Below are 18,182 nucleotides of genomic sequence, written 5' to 3'. Positions count from 1 at the left end.
TCCATGAAATAGTCCTCCCAGGGCTTACTTAGCACATTACCCGGCGTGCAGAAGTGCACCATATTGGTTTGTATATATGTGTTGGTATCATCTCAATTTTAAATATGAGGAAACAGCTCGGGGAGAGGCCGAGTGACTTGCCCAAGGTCACATAGCTGGTACTTGGCAAAGCTGTGACTTAGACTATCTTCCTCCAGAGCTTTTAGCATCTGTAAAATGAGGGCTGGAGCCATTGTTTCAGAGACGAGAAGTTTGGGGTCCCAGGAGGCTGTAACTGGCCCAGGTGGCTCACTCAGCCTCTTGGCAGGAACTTAAAGCAGGTGGTCTCCCCTGGGCTCCACCTCTACTCTGCTGGCCTCGAAGATGTAGCTGGATTCAGCAGGACTTGCAGAGCTCCTTAAATTGGAAGGTGCTGTGGAAGTGCAGCGGGGACCACGCGTGCACACGGGATGGTCACTGCTGCCCCGTGGCTGGTCATGTGGAGCGGTCTAGCTGAAGTCCCTTTGCCGAGGGAGGCAGCAGTGAACAGAAGTTGAGGGTGTGGGTTTTGGTGACAGACCTGCCAGCTGTGCTGACCTCGAGCCGATGACTTCACCTCTCTTTGGCTCAGTTTCTTCCTCTGTAAAGTGGGGATCATGATGGAACCCACCTTCCTGAGCTGCAAGTTGCCGTATCACACGTGATGACACACAGACTTAGCCCAGCCCGCGGTCAGTCTGTGCTTCGCCCACTCTTCATCCAGCTCCTGCCGCCTTGCTCATCAGCACATTTCTCTCACTTATTCTCTCGTTTATCTTGGAGATGCTCGGTGTGATGAGAACCCTGGTGCGGGGTGGCTGGCAGCCCCTGGCCGCGTGGAACAGGACAGGTAGGGGAGGAGCAGGATCTGATTGAGTGCTTTCACCTAGGAAACTGGAGGCGACCAGTGCCCAGAATATCGAGTTCCTACAGGTGATTGCCAAGAGGGAGGAGGCAATCCACCAGTCCCAGCTGCGACTGGAGGAGAAAACACGGGAATGTGGGACCCTCGCGAGGCAGTTGGAGAGTGCCATTGAAGATGCCAGGAGGCAGGTCAGTCTCAGTTCTCTTACTAACTAGCCCTGTGTCTTTGGGCGAACTGCCTAACCTCTCTAAGCTTATCTCCCCATCTGAAAAATGAGCATACAGTAGTAGCACCTGCCTCAGGAATTCATCATAAAAGGATCAAATGAGCAATTATTGTAAAGGACTTGGCACTTTATTCACAACTGCTCCTTTCACTGCTGCCTGAGTGGGCCTCCGACAGGTGTACCACATCCTAAGTGATGCCTCACAGAGCGTTGGCGAGGGGCAGGTAAAGCGGGGTTGCAAAAGTTGTCCCCATAGTTAGATCCTGCCCTGAGGCTCCAGAGAATTCTCCACAGCGAGACCAGTTAGTGGGAGGGGCCCAGCCTGCTCTTTACCAGGTGTTCCCAATGTCAGGTAAGTCAGTCCCACCTCTGTGCCTTTTGGGCAGGTGGAACAAACCAAGGAGCATGCAGCCTCCAAGGAGCGGGCAGCCCAGAACAAAATCCTGGACCTTGAGACCCAGCTGAGCAGGACCAAGACCGAACTCAGCCAGCTGCGGAGGAGCCGGGACGATGTGAGTCAGGCTGGGGGCAGGGATGAGGGGGTTGCGGGGGGGAGCAGACAAGAAGGGGGTGAGTTGAGATTTGAGCTTCCTGGGGCCTTGCAGGGCAAGGTGTTCTGTTGTTTTATGAATATGACATGGTTTTATTTTTCTCGCATCACTTTCCCATCCTTTCAGGATATCCCAGGCCGATCCCCTTTTGTTAAGACCACATTTACCATAAAATTCCCTCATTCAAATTGCACAATTCCGTGGTTTGCAGTATATTCACAGTTGTGCAATTATCACCACAATCCAGGTTTAGAATATTTTCAGAAAGAAAATTACCCATTAGTGGCTACTCCCATTCCCCTGCCCTCAACCCCTGGCAACCACTAATAAACTCTCTGTCGCCATGGGTTTGTCTGTTCTGGATGTTACACACCCTTGGCCCTCACCCCGTCCCTCCTTTTAGGCTGACCGCCGCTACCAGAGCCGACTGCAAGACCTGAAAGACCGCCTGGAGCAGTCGGAGAGCACCAACCGCAGCATGCAGAACTATGTCCAGTTCCTCAAGTCATCCTATGCCAACGTGTTTGGGGATGGTCCCTACACTTCCTACCTGACCAGCTCTCCCATCCGCTCCCGGTCTCCCCCTGCCTAAGCCGCCACTCTCAGGCTAGGCACTCGGATGGATGCCGTGGGAACTGAGGCGTTGCTAAGCCGCACCTGGAAAGCTTGTTGGTTTTCCTCTCTCTTCCCGTGATGAAATATGTTCAGGATCTTGTCTTAGCTCCTAGCTCTAGAAAAGTGCCTAAAGCAGCAGGGGATGAAGCAGAACCCACTTAGTTTTCTCCTCTCTGATAGCATCGCTTGATGAAAGTTTTTAATTACCCTGCCAGGCCTTAAATCTACTACAATTAGGGTCAGATTTAAACTCACCGTAACTTTGCTCATTCTTTTCCCAAGAGAATGTTTGCACTGGACTTTCCCTCCAGTCCCCTTGTTTTCAGGATTCTCTCTCTTGGGTTTTCCCAAGCCTGAACCAGCAGGAGCTGTTAGCCAGAGGCCCTCACCACTCCTCAGGTTCACTTGCTGTTTTCCTTATTTCATGGGTACGGTGTTTTCCCCAAGGTGCTCCCCTCCCAAGCCCAGTGGAAACCTCTTATGGCCAAGTTTTCTTGAGGCCACTTGCCCTCATGCACTTCCCAATAGATACTTGAGGGCTTATGTTCAGTTGGCCTTGTAAAAGTACAATGCCAATCTCATTGATTTTTTTCTTTGCCAGGTTTGTATCTGTGGAATGCATTTATTCTTGAAATATGTGTTTTGTTTTATGAAGTTGTTGCTTTTATAATCAATATTTAAGGCTCCATTGGATGATTTCCTTTACCTACCCCAGCCCTCTTCTAAAAATGATTCAGTAAAATGCTGCAGGAGAGCCAGTTGTTAAAGGACTTAGTGCATGGACCATTAGGCTCTTCATTTCACTTTGGCCAGGTTGGCTCTTTCACCTTTGTGTGCTTTCACTTACAATCCTGTGAAAGGACTGGAGGAGACACACTGGAAGGCACTGCTCAGTGTGTGTCGGCAGACTACTTTAGCTGTTAGGAAGATGGGATGTGTATGCATTACTATTGTTTAGATGTTAATTGCTTTCTGAATGATAAGATTATGGGCTATTTTTGTTCTCTTCAGATTTTCCCACATTTAAAAGAAAGAAGAACAAATTCTTCAGAGAGAACAAATTTGGTGTACTATGCTAAACCCTGACCTTTCCATTCTAGCTGATGTTGGCCTGTGGGTGCTCCAGTCTAGTCCTCTTTCAGCCACTTTAACCCAAGTCCGGAACTCTAGAGAATTCCCCCGTGTCTTCAAAAGCAATGGGTCCCACCCAGGCATCTGGATTTCACCACCAGAAACCCCACCCTGACCCCCCCCCCCACCCCTTTTTGGAGACATTTATAGTTTCTAGCTTTTAATGTTTTGTTTTGTTTTTTTATTTTTACATTTTATTTCCAGCTTTTAATTTTGCCAAGGAAGGTCCTTGAATTTACTACTACCAGCTACCATTGCCACAAAACCAACCCTGTTTTCACACCCTTAATGTAAACGGACTTGAACTTTCATAGAATGTATGAAAATCTTCCTTAAAAAACACTAGACAGTTTGTCAAACTAATGAAGACCTCCTCCGTGCAGGGTTCTGCTGTTTGTAATGCTGGTGTGGGAAACACCTCTCTTCGGGTCCATTGCTGGAATTCTCCCAAAAATATTGTTTTTCATTGTAAAATATTGTATTACAAAAAGTCCAGAGATTTTGTGAAAAATGAAAAATGTTTATATTGCTTCAAACTCGAGAGTTTTCCTTTCTGCCTCAAACTGAGGTCCAATGAAATGGACAAAAGGGTAAAAAGTTAAAGGCTCTTAGGTAAAGCTGGTGTCAGGCAATGGTGAACTTTTCATTTATTGAGATGTAATTCACATAAAATTCACTCTTTTAAAGTGTATAATTCAGTGGTTTTTAGTATAATCAAAGTTGTACCACCACCTTTATCTAATTCTCCCACATTTTCATCACACCCAAATGGAACCCATACCCATTAGCAGCGGCACTCCATTCCCCTCCGCCAGACCCTGGTGACCACTAATAAAGTCTCTTTGGCTTTGTCACTCTGGACATTTCACATAAATCATACGATGTTGTGACTCGCTTCTTTCACTCAGCACGATGTTTTCAAGGTTCGTGTTGTAGCATGTATTTGTACTTCATTTTTATGGCCCAATAATATTCCATTGTGTGGTTACACCGTATTTTATTGACTCCGGTTGATGGACACTTGGGTTTCCATCTTTTGGCTATTATAAGTACTGTTGCTACCAGTATAATACAAGTTTTTTGTGGACACATTTCTTTTAGGTATATATATACTTAGTAAAATTGCTGGATCAGTAGTAACTCTAACCTTTTCTTTTTGGCGGTACCAGGCAGCATGCAGGGGCCTTAATTGCCTGAGCAGGGATCAAACCCACGCCCCCTGCAGTGGTAGCGCGGGGTCTTTTTTTTTTTTTTTAAGAACTTTTATTGAGATACAACTGACATACAATAAACTGTATTTTTTAAAGTGTACAATTTGATACTTAATCACTTGACGACCAGAGAAGTTCCTCTTAACTGCCAGACTGTCTTCCACAGGAGTTGCCCCATTTTAGAGTCCCACTGGCAGTGTATGAGGATTCCAATCGCTCCGCATCCTCAGCAATACCTTCCTTTTCAGTCTTGCGTAACCCGGAAGGGCCAGCCTCCTGAAGCCCGCAGGTCTGAGCTCCCCGGCAACACAGAGAGCCTCAGGCCAAGCCCTGTGCACAGGCGCAGCGGTGGGCGGGCTCGGCGCCGGAGGTGGGCCTGTGCAGCCGTTAGGGGCGGGGTTGAGCTGCGCCTCTACGTGTGCGCCCCGGAAGCGGAAGCGAGCTCCTGTTTCCCGGCGGCGGATTCGAGGATTTGTTTTGTCCCAAGCGGCTCCTCCGGAGAGCTGTAGGCCGGCGGGTCATGCCGTCCGAGGGTCGCTGCTGGGAGACGTTGCAGGCGCTGCGCAGCTCCGACAAAGGTCGCCTCTGCTACCACCGCGATTGGCTGCTGCGGGGCGAGGTGAGCGGCGGCCCCAGAGGGGGCGGTGGTCCCTCCTGCGCCTCTCCTCGGGACTCGGGTCTTCCCTAGCCCTTGCCGTGTCCCGCGCCGGGGAACCCGTGCGTTCTTTTCACAACCCGCGTTCGCTTCTTGACTCGTGTGTGTGCATCACCCGGTCCTAGGGCTCTGCCATCTCTCGCCTGTCCTAGCTTTTCGGGGAGCTCGCCTTCAGAGGTGCTCTTCTCTGAGGGCTCCAGTGCTCCCCCAGCCAGAGTGAGGCGTCTCCGCCTATGTTGTCAAAGCAACCCTGGCCTCGCAGGGTCAGTTAATTTACCGCGCGTCTCGTGTGTTAGGAGATCCAGATGTAGCGGTGAACGGTTAACATGACCTAACCTATGGCTGCCAGTGAAATGAGCACATTTTCAGACGACATTGGACGGACCTGGAAACTTTAACCTGGGCGTGGTCACTGCATCTAAGGTTTGCAAAGCCCTGCACTAGACTGCGCAGGTGGGGGGATACAGAGACAGTTAAGGCATAGCCCCTCTTCCCGAGTTGCTGGTAATCTAGCTACAGATGTGATGTCTTGTCTCTTCAGACTTAAATGTGAAACACTTCTAAAGCATTTTTCCGTCTTTATGTCTTTGACAGTTTTAAAGAATACATACCTTTATTAATTCCATCATGAGTCTGGATGGTGTAGACTCAGGTTCTGCGTTCTTGGCAGGAATACCCCAGAAATGATGCTATGTTCTCAGTACGTCACATCAGTAACACATCGGTGCTTCAGCCCATCCCAATACTGGTGATGCTAGTCTAGATCACTTGGTCCCAGTGGTACCTGCCAGATATTTCCGCTTAAAATTCGTCATTTTCCCCTTTGTAACTAATTAGTGTTTTGTGGGGAGGTATTCCAGTGTTACACCAAAATATATTTTTTTCTTATCAAACTTCCTCCCTTAGCATTTATTGGTGATTTCTGCCTGAATCAGTCTTTTCTGTGATGTAGCCAAATGGTGTTTCTTTATAGCTACCATTCCTACCTTTGTTAGCTGGCATTCTATTGTAAGTAAGAGCTGTCTTTTCTGTTTAATTATTTACATCAGTATCCCCATGGGTTCCTACTGTGAGTTGTAGTCCACCACTTGTAATCATGTGTGTGTGCGTGTGTGTGTGTGTGTGTTTTCATTTTGTAGGTAGTGTGTCTTCAAGATAAACACCTAGAAATGAGATTGCTGGGTCAAAGATAAACATAGATGTAGCTTTGTCATATATTGCCAAATTCGCTTCATAATCGATGTGTTGATTTACCTTCCAGTTGGCAGTGCATGATTGTGCCTGTTTGCCCACAGCCTTGTCAACAGAATGTATTATTATACGTTTAATTTTTGCTTATCTGATAGGTAAGAATGAGATCTTGGTGTAGTTTTGCAATATATTTCTGTTTTGTTTGAGACTGAACATTTTTTCAGTATTCAGGAGCCAATTTTATATCTTTATTTCTGAATTGCCAGTTTATGTCTTTTGCTCATTTTTCTATTGGGGTTTTGCCAATATATGATAAGTTCTTTATGTATTAGGGATAATGCTATTCCTTTACCTGTGATATATATTGCGTATTTTTGTTCTAGTTTGTCAGTTGAAGTTGTTTTCTCTATATCTATGAGTTTATTTTTTACATTCGAAACTTTGCTCCTGGAATTTATTTTCGTGTAAAGAATGAGTAAAAAGTCTCAAGTTCAACATCCATTCACGATAAAAACTCTTACCAAAGTGAGGATAGAGGGAACATATCTCAACATAATAAAAGCTACTTTTGACAGACCCACAGCCAGCACAACACGCAACGTGGTGGAAAGCTGAAAGGCTTCCTGCTAAAATCTGGAGCAGGACAAGGATGCCCACTCTCACCACTTCTGTCCATTAAAGAATTAAAATCCTAGCCATAGCAATCAGACAAGGAAGATATATAAAAAAGTATCCAAATTGGAAGGAAAGGGGTAAAATTGTCTTTATATGCAGATTACATGATACTATCTATAGAAAATCCTAAAGACTCCACAGAAAACCTACTAGAACTGATAAATTTAGCAGGCTAGCAGGATACAAGGTTAACATACAGAAATCTGTTGCATTTCTTTACCCTACAATGAAATATTAGAAGGGGAAAGTAAAAAACAAACAAAAAACCCTTTTAAAGTCACATCAAAAAACAAAAAAACAAAACAAAATGGAAAAAAAAAAAAAACACCTTAGGAATAAACCTGACCAAGGAGGTAAAAGACTTATATGCTGAAAACTGTAAAACATTGATAAAGGAAAGGAAATTGAAGGTGATTCAAAGAAATGGAAAGAGGGACTTCCCTGGTGGCGCAGTGGTTAAGAATCCGCCTGCCAGTGCAGGGTACAAAGGTTCGATCCCTGGTCCTGGAAGATCCCACACGCCGTGGAGCAGCTAAGCCCGTGCGCTACAACTGCTGAGCCTGCGCCCTAGAGCCCTTGAGCCACAACTACTGAGCCCGAGTGCCACAACTGCTGAAGGCCATGCACCTAGAACCCATGCCCAGTGCAGCCAAAAATAAATAAATAAATAAATAAATAAATGTATAAAACAAACAACAAAGAAGACATACAGATGGCCAATAGGGACATGAAAAGATCCTCAGTGTCGCTAATTATCAGAGAAATGCAAATCAAAACTATGATGAGGTAACACCTCCCACCGGTCAGAATGGCCATCATTAGGAAGTCTGCAGATAATAAATGCTGCGGAGGATGTGGAGAAAAGGGAAGCCTCCTTTACTGTTGTTGGGAATGTAAATTGGTGTAGCCACTATGGAAAATAGTATGGAGGTTCCTTAAAAAACTAAAAATAGGGCTTCTCTGGTGGCACGGTGGTTAAGAATCCGCCTGCCAATGCAGGTGACACTAGTACGATCCCTGGTCGGGGAGGATCCCACATGCCACAGAGCAACTAAGCCCTGTGCTGCAACTACTGAAGCCCGCACACCTAGAGCCGGTGCTCCACAAGAGAAGCCACCACAGTAAGAAGCCCATGCACCACAAAGAGGAGTAGCCCCAGCTCTCCACAACTATAGAAAGCCTGCACATTCAGAAAGCCCGCGCGCAGAAACAAAGACCCAACGCAGCCAATAAATAAAAATAAATAAATAAATAAATATTTTTAAAAAGTTAAAAGCCAATTAAAAATAGAGTTGCCGTATGACCCAGCAGTCCCAGTCCTAACCATATATCCAGAAAAACTAATTTGAAAAGATACATGCACCCCAGTGTTCTTAGCAGCATTATTTACAATAGCCAAGACGTGAAAGAAACCTAAATGTCCATTGACAGATAAATAGATAAGGAAGGTGTGGCATATTTATACAGTGGAATATTACTCAGCCATAACAGGAATGAAATAATGCTGTTTGCAGCAACGTGGCTGGACCTAGAGTTTATCACACTAAGTGAAGTAAGTCAGAAAGAGAAAGACAAACACCATATATCACTTATATGTGGAATCTAAAATATGATACAAATGAACTTATTTACAAAACAGAAACAGACTCACAGACATAGAAAACAAACTTATGGTTAACAAAGGGGAAAGGGAGTGGAGGGAGGGAGAAATTAGGAGTTTGGGATTAGCAGACTACTATACATAAAATAGATAAACAATAAGGCCCTACTGTATAGCACAGGGAACTATATTCAATATCCTGTAATAAACCATAACGAAAAGAATATGAAAAAGTACACCCAGCCACACACACACACACACACACACACACACACACACACACAGGTATATATACTGAATCACTTTGCTGTATACCAGAAACTAACACAGCATTGTAAATCAACTGTACTTCAATTAAAAAAAAGTTGTCGTCTCAACATTATTTCTAATAAGTTTTTAAAATGAGCCTTGTCACTGTATAAAGTATGCACATAGCCTGTTTGCTTTTACGTCTAGATTATTCCCCATGGGTTGACTGTCTATTGTGTATACGATCCAGATCAGTATTTCTCAACTGCAGCATCATTGACATTTTGGGCTCAGCCGGATAAATCTTTGTTCTAGGGGCTGCTGTTACTGTATTGTGCATTATAGGATGTCAAACAGCATCCCTGGCCTCTACCCAGTAAATGCCAGTAGTACCTTCCCAGTTGTGACAACCAAAAATGTCTCCAGACATTACCCAGTGTCACCTGGGGAGTAAAATTGACGCTGCTGGAGAACCACTGATTTATGAAACATAGTAGCTTGCGATTTTTGAGTAGCTATTACGTGCCAGGTACTGTTCTGAGTCCTTTATATCTATTCCTCATTTAATTCTCCTCAAACATTTTTTGTTTTCTTAAAATTAATTAATTAATTAATTGGCTGCATTGGATATTCGTTGCTGCTGCTTGGACTTTCTCTAGTTGCAGTACACAGGCTTCTCATAGCCATGGCTTCTCTTGATGCGGAGGATGGGCTCCAGGTGCATGGGCTTCAGTAGTTGCGATGCGTGGGCTTCAGTAGTTGTGGCACGTGGGCTCAGTAGCTGTGGCTCATGGGCTCTAGAGCACAGGCTCAGTAGTTGTGGCTCACAGGCTTAGTTGCTCTGTGGCATGTGGGATCTTCCCGCACCAGGGCTGAAACCTGTGTCCCTTGCATTGGCAGGTGGATTCTTAACCACTGTGCCACCAGGGAAGCCCCTCCCCAAACATTTTGAGGTAGATCCCATATTATTCCGTTTCAGAAGAAATGAAGCTTAGGCACAGAAAGGTTAGGTGATTTGCCCATGGTGATTCAGGTAAGTGGAATACAGAGATGGAATTGAAACCAAGAAAGGCTGGTTCCAAACTCAAGGCTTTTTTTTGTTTGTTTTTTTGTTTTGTTTTTTGATGTGGACCATTTTTAAAGTCTTTTTTGAATTTGTTACAATGTTGCTTCCTTTTTTTATGAATTTGTTTATTTTTATTTATTTATTTATTTATTGGCTGCATTGGGTCTTCGTTGCTGCACACAGACTTTCTGTAGTTGTGGCGAGCGGGGGCTACTCTTCATTGTGGTGTTCGGACTTCTCATTGTGGTGGCTTCTCTTGTTGTGGAGCATGGGCTCTAGGTGCGCAGGCTTCAATAGTTGTGGCACACAGGCTCAATAGTTGTGGTTCACAGGCTCTAGAGCCCAGGCTCAATGGTTGTGGTGCACAGGCTTAGTTGCTCCGTGGCATGTGGGATCTTCTTGGAGCAGGGCTCGAACTCGTGTCCCCTGCATTGGCAGGTGGGTTCTTAACCACTGTGCCACGTAGGAAGTCACTGCTTCTGTTTTATGTTTTGTTTTTTTGGCCTCAAGGCATATGGGATCTTAGCTCCCCAACCAGGGATCGAACCCGCACCCCCTGCTTTGGAAGGCAAAGTCTTAACCACTGGACTGCCAGGGAATTCCCCCACACTCAAGGCTCTTAATCAAAATTACACTGTTTTTCCATGTTTCCTAGTAATATTTTCCTGATATTGAGTAAAGCTCTCAGCCAAAATTTGCTGTATACTTTCGTTACAATTAAGTGGTATACATTTCTTTGGTTTAGAGCACTGTACACCGAACATAAAGAGATAATAGATAACTGGTACAGTTGAACAAGTCCACACATGTTGGAGAGTGTCTAGGACTTGTTTTACGGTCTCTCTATTGTAAAATCCATTTTATTTAAGCCATTGGCTCTTACATCAGTAACCACTTTTTTATGCCTATTTTTGCTTGTTTATTTTCATTGTAAAAAGTATATAAATAAATAAAAAATTTTTTAAAAAAAGGGCTTCCCTGGTGGCACAGTGGTTAAGAATCTGCCTGCCAATGCAGGGGACACAGGTTTGAGCCCTGGTCTGGGAAGATTCCACATGCCGCAGAGCACCTAAGCCCGTGCGCCACAACTACTGACCTATGCTCCAGAGCCCTCAAGCCACAACTACTGAGCCCACGTGCCGCAACTACTGAAGCCCGCATGCCTAGAGCCCGTGTACCACAACAAGAAAAGCCACTGCAATAAGAGGCCTGCACACAGCAACGAAGACCGAATGCAGCCACTAAATAAAAATAAATACATAAATAATTTTTTAAAAAGTATAACATGTTCATTTAGAAATTAAATACAGAAAATTAGAATAAGGAGAAATATGTTACTCATAACCAAAGCTTAAACTTCTGGTGTATTTCCTTCAAATTTGTTAGGACATTTATTTATATTTATTTTATATCATTGTAGACATTTATTTATACTGTTGTTTTTTCACTTAAAATTGAATCTTGAGGGAGGAGGAAATGGAAGTAGGTAGTCAAAATATGGAAACTTCCAGTTATAAGGTAAATAAGTACTAGGGATGTAATATACATCTTGACTGTTAGCTAATACAGCTGTACCATATATAGAAAAGTTAAGAGAGTACATGCTGAGAGTTTTTTCTTTCTTTTGATTATATCTATGTGAGAAGGTGGATGTTGTTAGCTGAACCTATTTAATCATTTTACAATATATCTAAATCAAACCATCATGTTTTTGCCTTAAACTTTTATAGTGACGTATGTCAATTATTTTTCAATAAAACTGGAAAAAATTGAATCTTACATCGGATTTACAGTTGGCATTTTTAAATGACTAGTGTTTACTGAGTGTGTATACCATAGTTTACTTCAAAATTCCTTTGTGTTCTTTTCTGTTCCAGCATTTTAGATTGCTTTCGAATCTGCTTTAATGACCTCTTTCTGCATTGTTCCTTTCTTCGCAGTTAGGCTTATTTAGTCTGATACTCTAAAAGGATGGTAGTCAGGGTCATTATCAAGAAACTACTGTACTTTCTCTTCATCTCTGATTGTTGATACAATTACTTTGTGTCTTTGGTGTGTATGTATGTATGTATTTATTTAGGCCTTGTTTGTTTTCAGTAAAGCATGTAGTGGATTATGAGGAAAAAATTATTTTTGATTGCTGAGACCAGTTGACATGCAAACTGGGCTTAACCCTCCTTTTCTCTCTAGGCTGTTTTAGAAGAATGTATGTCCCTTCCCAAGCTGTCTTCTTACTCTGGATGGGTAGTAGATCATGTCCTACCTCATACGCAAGAGAACCCACCTCCCTCTGAGACTTCAACATCCCCTCGATCTACTTCAGCCCTCGACCAACCTTCATTTGTTCCCAAATCTCCTGTCAGAAACCCTGCCTTCTCACCAGCCTTCTCAGCAACACCAAATGGAACCAAGGTAAGGCTTTTTTTCAACTTAAGACAAAAGACAATGGTGGCTGCAAAGTGGAAGTGTTTAACATTGTCGTTCTACAGTGACCTTAGTCTGGAGAAAATAATGGTTGCTGCTGCTGCTTCTCGTTGCTGTTTATAGGGACAGTGTTTACCACATCACCCAGTGTTCTCCATATGAAGACCCAGAGAAATTCCTCTCTATTCTTAGTACCAAGAATAGTAATTAATTTCACGAGCATTTGGGTTGTTTTTTCTCAAGAGCATTGCATCTATTTAACTCATAAGGTCTCCCTTTTTTTGTTGGCTTCTGGAAGGCTTAGAGTACATTTTATACTTGCTCTTAGATTTACATACCTTATTGGTTCTGTGTGAGTTTTTACCTTCTTTTGGCTGTTTTCTTCCTGACTTTGTTTCTCCCACTTTGTTAAAAAAAAAGTGTTACTGGTGCTCTCCTGTGCTCTGATCTGCTCTTCTCTTTCTTTGTATTTCCAGAGGTAATTGTGTAAATACAAATATACAGGAACATATGTACTTCTTTTTCTTCCTTTTTAAACAAAGTTGCTGGAATATACTGTTGTATATCTTGTTTGTTTTCATCTGTTTTTGTTTTTTTTTTCACTTGACAGTATATCTTCGAGATCATCCCTTTTCTCTCTCTGTGTCTATCTCTATATATCTGCCTTGTTTTTTTTTAAGATTATTTATTTATTTATATTTGGCTGTGTCGGGTCCTCATTGCTGTGCACGGGCTTTCTCTGGTTGAGGTGAGCTAGGGCTACTCTTTGTTGTGGTGCATGGGCTTCTCATTGTGGTGGCTTCTCTTGTTGCGGAGCACGGGCTCTAGGCACGCAGGCTTGCGTAGTTGCATCACGTGGGCTCAGTAGTTGTGGTGCACGGGCTTAATTGCTTCACGACATCTGGCATCTTCCCAGACCAGGGCTTGAACCCATGTCCCCTGTGTTGGCAGGCGGATTCTTAACCACTGTGCCACCAGGGAAGTCCCCTCATTCTTTTTAATATGTTTTCTGACTGTTAATTTGTGTTTGTTGTTTTATTTTATGTTCCTTTATAAGCTGCACTAAATCCTTTCTGGATCAAAGTAAGATATAGGAAGTAGTATTTGGCCTAGAATGTAAAGAAAAAAAGCCTTCTACACCTCTAAGCATTACTGTGCTTTTTCAAGTTTTAGGTTTTTTGTGCCAGCAAAATAAGAATAGGCAACTCTTTAGAAAGGTAGAGATTACATTTTTCATGTTTAGCTTCCAAAAGACCAAGTTCTTTGTTCTTTCTGTTCATACTCAATGCAGATTTTTGTTTAGTGAAAACATATTATCATTTCATCAAAAGAAAAACGTTAACTCTCCCTATGATCTCATCATTTCAGTCAACAGCTACTGCTTTCCAGTCTCATGCCTGCATCCTTGTACCTTGACGTAATTAAATTGTATGTGCACTTTACTGTTCTACTTTTCCTTCCTAACTTTATTTTCTTTATGAACTATTTGAATTATTTGTTCATGTTATTTCCACCTTTGTAAATATCTGCTTAGAGGATATGTAATATCCTGTAATTTATTAAACTGCTCCTTTATTATTAGGCATTTATAATTTTCCATTGTATTGCTTTTAAAGATATTACATTGAGAAACTTTCTGCAGAGATTTTTCCCTTTTTAATCTTAAAATATATTTTCTAGCTAATACCTTAAATGCCCAAATGAGTGGCATCAGAGATAAAAGGGTGCAAACTTTTTGATTTTAAATCTTTTTTTTAAATTGTAGTAAAACATTCAGATATAAAATTTACCACTTGGGGCTTCCTAGGTGGCGCAGTGGTTAAGAATCCGCCTGCCAGTGCAGGGAACACAGGTTCCATCCCTGCTCCAGGAAGATCCCACATGCCGCGGAGCAACTAAGCCCATGTGTCCAAAAAAATAAAAAATAATAAAATTTACCACTTAACCATTTTTAAGAGTACACTTCAGGGACTTCCCTGGTGGTCCAGTGGTTAAGACTTCGCACTCCTAATTCACGAAGCCCGGGTCGGATCCCTGGTCAGGGAACTAGATTCCGTGTGGCAATTAAAGATCCGGCACATGGCAGTGAAGATCCCACATGCTGCAACTAAGACCCAATGCAGCCAGATAAATAAATATTAAAAAAAAAAAAAAAGAGTGCAATTCGGTGGCATTAAGTGCACTCAGTGTTATGTAACCATAACCACTATTTATCTCCAGAGCTTTCTCATCATCCCAAACTGAAAACGCTACCTGCGTTAGTCAGTAACTCCTGATTCCCCCCACCCCCAGTCCCTAGCAACCGCCTCTATGAATTTGACCATTCTAAGTATTTTATATAAGTGAAATCATATAATATTTGTTGTTTCGTTTTATCTCACTTAGCATAATGTCTTCAAGGTTTGTCCATGCTGAATACTATTCTACTGTATTCATCTGTCTCTGGACATTTGGATTGCTTCCACCTTTTGGCTATTGGTGACTAGTGCTGCTATGAACATGCATGTACATGTTGAGTACCTGTTTTCAATTCTTTGGGCTATGTACCCAGAAGTGGAGTTGATAGATCGTGTGGTAATTCTATGTTTAAATTTTTGAGGAACCATCATATTGTTTTCCACAGCTGCTGTACCATTTTGCATTCCTACTAGCAATGCACAAGGGTTTCTGTTTTGCCACATCTTTGCTAACATTTGCTATTTACTGTTTTTTTTCTTTTTCTTTTTTTTTTTTTTTTCCACAGTAGCAATCCTAGTGGGTATGAAGGTTATCTCATTGTGGGTTTTTTCATTTTTTGTTTAAATATTTATTTGTTTGTTTGTTTGTTTGTTTGTTTTGGGTGCGTCTGGTCTTAGTTGCAGCACGCAGGATCCTCATTGTGGTGCGAGGGCTCTTTGTTGTGGTGCGCGGGCTTAGTTGCCCTGCGGCATGTGGGATCCTAGTTCCCTGACTGGGGGTTGAACCTGTGTCCCCTGCATTGGAAGGAGGATTTTTAACCACTGGGCCACCAGGGGAGTCCCTTATTGGTTTTGATTTGCATTTCCCTAATGATTAGTGATGCTGAGCATCATTTCTTGTGCTTATTAGCCATTTGTATATCTTCTTTGGAGAAATGTCTGTGAGAGTTATTCACAATAAGTAAAAATTTATTGTACAGTAACTAATGATCCTAAAAACTAATATAGGACAGAGATGATTATTCATATTATGAAAGACTGCATGATTCCATACATAGAAGTTTACTTTTTAGTTTATATATCACACTTCATCTTTAAAAATATTAGTCGTTAAAAACCATTTCTAGCAATTGAACATCATAGGCACAAAAATGAACTTCAATCTAAACTTCACGACTCACATAAAAATTAACTCAGAATGTTCATGAACTTAATGTAAAACTACAGAACTTACGGCTAGGTGAAGAGTTTTTAGATTTGACACTAAAAACATAATCTGTGGGACTTCCCTGGTGGTCCAGTAGCAAAGAATCCTCCTTCCAATGCAGGGGATGTGGGTTCAATCCCTGGTCAGGGAACTAAGATCCCACATGCCTCGGGGCAAATAAGCCCTCACGCCACAACTACTGAGCTTGCGCACCTCAACTAGAGAACCTGTGTGCCGCAAACTACAGAGCCTACGCTCCCTGGAGCCTGCGCACCACAACTAGAGAAGAGAAAACCCACCTGCCACAACTAGAGAGAAGCCTGCGCCACAACTAGAGAGAAGCCTGCACCACAATGAGAGATCCAGTAAATTGGACCTCATCAAATGAAAGCCTTTGCTCTGTGAATGACGTTGGGAAGAGAAAGAGCAAACAAGCTACTGATTGGAAGAAAGTAGTTGCAAACCACATATCTGAAAAAGGTTTATGTATCTAGAATATATTTATTTAAAATATATATCTAGAATGTATATTTAGAATATATTTTTAAAACTCTCAAAACTCAAAGGTTAAATGAAAACTTTCTAATCTTCCATTAGAAAATGAGGAAAAGATATGAACAGACATTTCACCTATGACAGTATACACATGACAAAACAAATACATGAAAATATGTTCATCATTAGCCATTAAGGAAATGCAAATTAAAACCAGGACAAAGTAGCACTACACATCTATCAGAATGGTTAAAATAAAAAATAGTGATGACACCAGATGCTGACAATGATATGGAGAATGTGGACCACTCATATATTTTGGGTGGGAATGTGGAATGGTACAGACACTCTGGAAAACAGTTTAGCAGTTTCTTATAAAACTAAATATGTATTGGGTTGTCCAAAAGTTCTTATAGAAAAACCCGAACAAATTTTTGGACAACCCTATACTTAACCATATGACCTAGCAATTGCATTCTTGGGCATTTTCCCCAGAGAAATCAATGCTTATGTTCACATAAAAATCTGTATACTGATGATCATTGGAGCTTTATTTATCATGTCCCCAAACTGGAAACAACTAAATGTCTTTCAAAAGGTGGATTGGTAAATAAACTGGTACATCTATATTATGGAATACTACTGGTAAGAAAATGGAACAAATCCTTGATAATATGCAACAGCTTAGGATCTCAAAGGCATTGTATGAAGTGAAAAAAGTCAGTCTCAAAAGATTATGTGCTGTATGGTTCCATTTATTTAACATTCTTGAAATACTGTCATCATAGGGATGGAGAACAGGGTAGCAATGTAAAGGTGTAGCGCAAGGAAGCTGGATGGTGATGGAACAGTTCTGTACTTTGTGTTGGTGGTTACACATGATAAAATTGCATAAAACTATACACATACCAAAATGAATTCCTGTAAAAACTGGTGAAATCTGAACAAGTTTTGTGGCTTGAACCATCAATTTAGTTTTTTGATAACTTACCGTGTTTATGAAACGTTACTATTGGGAAAACTGAGTAAAGACTGCACGAGCCTCCCTGTACGTTTCTTGCAACTTCCTGTGAAGTATAATTATTTCAAAATTAAAAAAAAAATTAAGTATCTATGAGCATCATCTTAGAGGCAGCAGCTTCTAGTTCTGATCCTGCCAATATTGTGGCATGCCCTTGGGCAGGCATCTTTCCTTAGGCCTCAGTTTCTTCGTCTGTAAATCTGGTACTGGATGAAATTGCTGAGGTCCTGTCCAAGTGTAAAATTCCATAATTCTTAAGGTTTAAGTAAAGTTTTGGATGGCTTTATATAATGAATTGTATTATTTAGGAACTTTTGGTGTTTAAGTAACAGAAACCCAGCTTAAACTAGCTTAAGCCAAACGGGGGATCAGAGGAGAAATTAATTAGCTCATATAACCAGGAAGTCTAGAAGTGCATTTGGAATCAGTTAGATCTAGAGGATCTATTATTCCCTACTCGTCTCTCCTATTTCTTTCTTTTTTTCTTTTTCCTCTTTTTTTGGCTGCATTGGGTCTTTGTTGCTGCACGCGGGCTTTCTCTAGTTGTGGTGAGTGGGGGCTACTCTTCCTTGCGGTGCACCAGCTTCTCATTTTCCGTGGTTTCTCTTGTTGCGGAGCATGGGCTCTAGAGCACAGGCTCAGTAGTTGTGGCATGTGAGCTTAGTTGCTCCACAGCATGTGGAATCTTCCCACACAAGGGATTGAACCCGTGTCCCCTGCATTGGCAGGTGGATTCTTAACCACTGTGCCACCAGGGAAGTCCCTTGATATTATTTGTGACTTGATCCAGTGACTCAAACACAGG

General features: G+C 42.2%; 2 protein-coding genes across 7 annotated transcripts in view; both read left to right on the top strand.

Moving 5' to 3' along the window:
* ODF2 (outer dense fiber of sperm tails 2) overlaps window positions 1-4,678 on the top strand; it is a 30,489-nt gene extending 25,811 nt beyond the window's left edge. For all 6 annotated transcript variants that reach the window (XM_057722515.1, XM_057722514.1, XM_057722513.1 and 3 more), the window contains 3 exons: window positions 909-1,071; window positions 1,496-1,621; window positions 2,064-4,678. In XM_057722515.1, coding sequence (XP_057578498.1) covers window positions 909-1,071; window positions 1,496-1,621; window positions 2,064-2,252 — 478 coding nt within the window. In that variant the 3' untranslated portion in view covers window positions 2,253-4,678. The remainder of the gene's footprint in view (window positions 1-908; window positions 1,072-1,495; window positions 1,622-2,063) is intronic.
* A 400-nt stretch (window positions 4,679-5,078) lies between these two features.
* Window positions 5,079-18,182, top strand: part of GLE1 (GLE1 RNA export mediator) — a 34,394-nt gene continuing 21,290 nt past the window's right edge. Inside the window, exons 1-2 of the mRNA XM_057723969.1 lie at window positions 5,079-5,236; window positions 12,244-12,465. Coding sequence (XP_057579952.1) covers window positions 5,138-5,236; window positions 12,244-12,465 — 321 coding nt within the window. The 5' untranslated portion in view covers window positions 5,079-5,137. The remainder of the gene's footprint in view (window positions 5,237-12,243; window positions 12,466-18,182) is intronic.

The sequence above is a fragment of the Hippopotamus amphibius genome, chromosome 2 (assembly GCF_030028045.1).
Source record: "Hippopotamus amphibius kiboko isolate mHipAmp2 chromosome 2, mHipAmp2.hap2, whole genome shotgun sequence".
Taxonomy (NCBI): domain Eukaryota; kingdom Metazoa; phylum Chordata; class Mammalia; order Artiodactyla; family Hippopotamidae; genus Hippopotamus; species Hippopotamus amphibius.
This window is presented reverse-complemented; position numbering and strand designations above follow the sequence as displayed.